Source organism: Ascaphus truei, chromosome 3 (genome assembly GCF_040206685.1).
Source record: "Ascaphus truei isolate aAscTru1 chromosome 3, aAscTru1.hap1, whole genome shotgun sequence".
Classification (NCBI taxonomy): Eukaryota; Metazoa; Chordata; class Amphibia; order Anura; family Ascaphidae; genus Ascaphus; species Ascaphus truei.
This window is the reverse complement of record NC_134485.1, coordinates 268,844,388-268,850,387: the sequence shown is the minus strand read 5'-3', so window position 1 is coordinate 268,850,387 and position 6,000 is coordinate 268,844,388. Positions and strand designations below refer to the sequence as shown.

Sequence of the window (6,000 nt, the reverse complement as noted above, 5' to 3'; positions counted from 1 at the left end):
TTCTGTGTGTTACTTTGTTAGCTTGTGTTTGCGTCCCAAAAATCCGCCAGCTCTGAGGTGGAATAAACTTTTCTGGTTAACAATTTGTATCAAATGTAAATGAGTACTTCAGTATTAGGTGATACCTTTTAAACCAATTATAATATTTATTGTTAGTCCAAGTAAAAAAGGTATCACCTGATACTAAAGTACTCATTTACTCTGCACTATTGCAACTGGACTAACAAGGCAATGTCTACTTAATATCAAATATAAGAAACACTTTCTTACATTTGACGCTAACGAAAGTAGAAAAAAAATGGAGCAATGCATCAAAACAAAGTTATTTTCACAGTTTCCTTACATTGATACATTTCCCTATTAGTCTTTTATAACACGCCTGGTGCAGGTATTTCAAGAATGAGGCTGTCTGTACAGGGAAGAAAAAAAAAATCTATGAACAGGGCACTTTGTATGTCAAAATAAAACATCTGGACGTACAACTGTTTCCAATTACTTGACTGACTAGACTGTAAACTTTAGGATTTGGCACTAGGAGAGATTCTCCTAGAGTGCTGCCCAAATCCTCGCAGGCAGCTAATCAAAAGCACTTGCAGGAGGATAGTTTGTGAGCCGGTTTTGGCCAGCTTTGAACACTGCTGCACCAGTGTAAGCTGCACTTCCAGAAAGAAGTACTGTAAGTGCTGCTTGTAGTCTGTGGCTAACTCCTCTAGCTGGATCTAAGTATGCATGCTGGAGCCTTGGTCAACTTCGTGTGGGCTTCTTCCCTCTTCAGCCTCCTCACCGCTGTGCCACAAAGCCCCTCTCTAACCCTGAGGTAAGTGAGGTTTAACACTTTGTTATGCATACTAATTGCTAACGTGAGGTTATTCAGAATGTGGTTTGGATGTAATAGCAGGAACCGAAACATAGAGGAATCAGTCAGGAGTAGATGGTCTATTTATGTGTATGTATATTTTAACTGGTGTTGCGCCAATGTATGTATACATATAGCACTTTACAGGAGAGACAATAGTATACAGGAAATTCTAATACAATATATTTGTATATGCAACAAACATGAGATCACACACTAGGAAAATAAAAAATAAATCTCTTTTAACTAAGGGCAAGTACAATCTATCTATTTAACCCATGTATCCCCCCAAAAAACGAGAACTTTTTTTTTTGTTTCAATCTTTTATTGCGTTTACAAGGATGTACACATTTTTACATTTCATTCCCCACCGGCGGTTTGAGACATATTACTCTTAGTAGTGTTCACATCACAAACTGATAACCAACATGTTTCTTCTGTGTTTAGATTCTAAGTATGTTGAGTTGTTTGAAATTCTGTCTGTGTTTATTTTTCACCTGAACCCTCGGTTTCATGTGCCTTGCACCAATTTTTGGTTCCTTGTTCAAAGCTTAGAGCAGACAGAAAAGGATAGGGAAAAGAGAAGAGAAAGGAGGGTATGGGAGGTAGGTATAGAGGGGGAGAAGGGAAGGGGAGGGAGGGGGAGAGGAAAATCCATTCAAGTTAGTCGAGGAAGAGGGACGGGGACAAGTATATCCATCCCCCCTTCCCGTCCAGCCCCCCTGTCCGCTCGATTTTAGCTCGTACTCCAAGGCCAATTGTCTTGATTAAAATGAGAACTTTTTAACATTTACTTTTCGTTCTCCTTAAGAAAGATCATACAGTAAGTACTGTATGTAATAACACCATTCTACTTAGCATGTACAGTATATTGCAGCATGTGAAAGCACAAATCCCTGTTCTGTAGAGCACGCAATCTAAGTCTTGGGGCTTAAAGCACAGGAAGTAAGGCAACTTGCCAAGGTCAAACACTAGAATTCACACCGGGCTCACTTGGCCCCTACCTCTCACCTATTCTTATGTGGGGGCACATATTAGCCAGAACACAAGATGGATCGTTGTTACATTTATTGCATCTGCTCATCGCTTTTTTCCCTTACATGCAGTTCATCAAGTACTCTGTTAACTGCAATATTATGTTTGATTTTATGCTCTAATCATTAACAGTCTGAGAAAAGTGAATCAGGTGAGAGGACCTTCTTAGACTATACATGGCGAATGCTGGTGTTATATCAGCAATCCACGCTGCTCATGATAATTGTTTTAAAGTTACCTGAAACAGGCTGTCCTGTGGAGCTGATCCATAGTCCCCGACATACAGGGAGTCCCGGTTTCCAAGCGACAAACTGTGTTGTAAGCCAGGCAACAATACTTGCCTGGTGGACACAAAATGGCCGTGGTGTCATGGCTCTCTCCCATGATGAATAGAAAGTTACAACGCGATCGGGGGACATTGCGACTTCCTATTTGTGACACAGCAGCCATATTTGTACTTTTTGTGCGTAAAAAGTTGCACAAAAAACAAAGTTTTCGGGAACTGGGTGGTTTGGGGCACCATGGATAAGATTTGAGCTGAGGGACCTCCCAGGTACAGGTAAGAAAAAATAATTATGAGGGGGAATTGCTGCTTTAATGTGCCGTAGATATAGAAAGACTGAGCAGGTATGTGTACAAAAGCAGCAAATTGTGCAATTAGTGTTTAATCCCCTCCAAAGCCTGCTGCATATTTGACTATCCTGTGATCACTGATGAATTGTTGCGAGATAAAGAGATTACAATGCCAACTGCTCAGAGGGCCCCTGCAGCAGTGCTCATGTTCCAGTGGGAAAAACTCTTACTCAAATATGCACCATGAGGTCCATGAGTGCCAGAGTAACAGGAGCCATGCAAAGCAGGGAAGTCAATAGTAAATTGCTTAAAAGTGCACTCACAAATATTGGAGCTGCAATATAGTCAAATCAGTCAGCCATGCAAATTCTTGTGTGCCTGTTTAAATACTTCTTTCATTTTAATATATTTTGTCTGGGAGCCAAATTCTAAACAGGCACAACCACAACTATTGTTTTATTTAGTTTTATATAGCACCAACAATTTATACAGAAAACAAGTGACTTTCAGGCGCTTCCAATAAACATATACTGTCCTGATCAATTAAGAACTCCGTGTGTATATTGCATGCTGTGTGAATCCTACTAGGCTGGGAGTCCAATTCAAATGCAGGGACCCCCACTATCTTAATCCAATGGGCCATTTTAGCCTGCTTTGGACCATCTCACGAGTTACTGCGAGATACAGTAGCCACAGATTTTCCCAGGCAATTGATCTAATACAGGCGACTGCATCTGTATGCTTAACAAAAGAGACAGTACAACAATGGTAAATAGTGTACAATAAGTGTAGCAAACAAAACCATACAACAGGGAAATAAATCCTTGCACCGGTGAGCTTAAATGTAAGTGTTAGGGTCTCCGATCCAACATCATAAAACGTTCAATAAAATTGTGGGTTGTGCTGAAACATTAAAATCAAACGCAATTTATACAGATACAAAGTAGAACAACTAAAACCTTTGCTCTTGCAAATGAGAGAGAATTTGGAGTGATGCAATTGCTAGATTAGAATACAAAAGATTGACTCTTGGCTGTCTCAAGAATAGAAATAGAAACAGATGTTTGCCCAGTAGCCACACAGACACAGATGAGCATCCCGGTAAAGTGTTCAGATAAGTGTTTTGGGTTCCCATGTTTAGACCCCCTATCCAATATGCTGTGAAGCTATTCTGCCCCAGGGAAAACTCTGAGCTCAATTCAAATGAAGTCTTAGGTCTAGACTCTATATACAGGCAAATATTTTGCGGCACTTCCACAATAAGATTTTTAAAATGTTATATATATATATATATATATATATATATATATATATATATATATATATAAATATATATTTATGTATTTATTTATTGTGATGCCCACACCCTGTTGTAGCATCTTTTAGTCCCAGATTAAGGCAGGAAATGTAATGTTTCTCTATATGGGGCTTATTTACAGGGATAAATAATATACTAACAGGCCCACTGTCCCTTTAAGTCAAAACGAATTCATAAAATAAACTCCTACTCCTCTTGGGAGACTAACTACACATAAAGCTTTAACCCTTACTACCCGGATGGACATCTAAGCCGATTACCACCTCAAACAGGTACTATTATTAATGAACATATAAAGTCTCTGTACATAGCAATAAAGGGTTTTGCTTATCTGTTAGTCCAGGGTTTGGAGCAGACATCCCCGCTTCAAATATACAAGAGCAAAATCTGGATAAGAAAAGGACACAATATCTAACGCCACAGACAGATTTCCCTGTGGCCCAGGTTTAGAGCTATGTCCGGGCCTCCCGGGCTCCCCCTCTGTGTCAGTAGTCTTGCCCCCCCCCCCAATTTCACACCTCACTTGCCACCTCTATTTCCCCCTCTTCCCATGCATTTTTCTCCACTACGTCTCACTATTACTACCTCTTTTCATCACCCTCTGTTACACTCGCTCTCACCTCTCATTTGCCCCCACCCTCTGCCAATTACCCCACTCTCACTCAATCCCCCCTTGCCTCACACAATCCCCCCTACAAAATACATACCAAGAAAATCACACCCCATACAAAAGATACACCCCCCCAGTACATATAAAAAATACACCCATACCCCCAATACATATAAAAAAAATACACCCATACCCCCAATACATAAAAAAATACACCCAGCCCCCATACATATAAAAAATACACCTACCCCCCGAAAATATAAAAAATACACCCACCCACCTAAATATATATAAACAAATACACACACCCCCCAAATACATTTAAAAAATATACACCCACCCCCAACACATATAAAAAATATATACCCACCCCCGATTACATTTAAAAAATATACATCGATCCAATCAAGTACATATAAAAAATATATACCCACCCTCCCAAATACAAATAAAAAATATTCACCCCCAAATACATGTAAAAATACACCCCCCCCAAAACATATATAAAACCAGGCTTACATTGGAGATGGTCTCAGGTCAGTGGCTGCTGGGGGCCCGGCGGCCGAACAAAGCAATTGCCATTGGGCCCTGACTCTCCCCAAGCTGTAGGCCTCCCTCGCTCTGTCCCATGCCGAACGTATAACTTCAGCGTGCGCCAGGCCTCCTTCTCATGACAGTACACACTGAAAGCTGAGGCCCAGCTTGCTTCCGGCACGCCAATGTCAGAGAGAAAGCGGTGTGGGACAGAGTGAGCGTGGCCCACAGGTGGGGAGAGCCCGCCACAGTCATTGGGCCCAGGACACTTGTCCTGGCTCTCCCCCCCTGTCAGCGTCCCTGACAATAACAGATACATAGCTTTCCAAAGACAGCATCATTACGAAATGAACTTTAGTTTGGGAATCTTGCTTTACAATGCTACTTCTACTACATTTGTCTATCTAGCTGCTTCTTTGGAAAAAGCTGTAGTTACAATAATACTGTTACTTTTTCACCTGATGTGTATGGATTTCTACAAAACCAGCAGCAAAAATTGATACTGCACAAGTGAATAATTCACGTTCAATTGCATTTTTGTTAATAATACATTTATTGTTAATTGTCAAACCTTTTGGGGGACCAACATGAGAGTTATTCAAAGGTGGAACGATAAGCTACAATTAATAATTAATTTGATACTTTAGTTGTAAAATCTGTTAAATTGAAAGCAGTACAGGAAAATTTGAAGGGGGTCTGAAGCTTTTCTGACATGGAAAATAATTAATAGTGGCCTGTAACAGGGGACTTATCCCTGTTCAGTAATGTGCCTTTAATCTAGCAGTGTGGTAGTTAATTACTAAACACCACCTGCCTGATTAGATTGTTTACAAAAAGCCTGCCTTTGAGACAGGAAGTGACTCTCCTTAGCTCTGACTGAGAGCTGACCTTTGGAACTGACCGGTCTTGAGCTCTGCACAGCAGAGCTCATTTCAAGACACAGGGAAAACTACTACACCTGAAGATGAACCAGGAAGTGAGAACATTTTCCCTCCAAGAAACAGATAAGACTTTTATTCTTAAGAGACTGCTTATATCTGCTTATTTTCATGCTATATGTTTTGGGGCTGCGAG

The 6,000-nt window shown here is 40.5% G+C and overlaps 1 protein-coding gene across 1 annotated transcript in view; it reads left to right on the top strand.

Moving 5' to 3' along the window:
- Nucleotides 1–550: 550 nt before the first annotated feature.
- The window catches only part of ITGBL1 (integrin subunit beta like 1), a 253,284-nt gene continuing 247,834 nt past the window's right edge, over nt 551–6,000 (top strand). Inside the window, exon 1 of the mRNA XM_075590762.1 lies at nt 551–817. Within this exon, the coding sequence (XP_075446877.1) occupies nt 726–817 (92 nt within the window). The 5' untranslated portion in view covers nt 551–725. The remainder of the gene's footprint in view (nt 818–6,000) is intronic.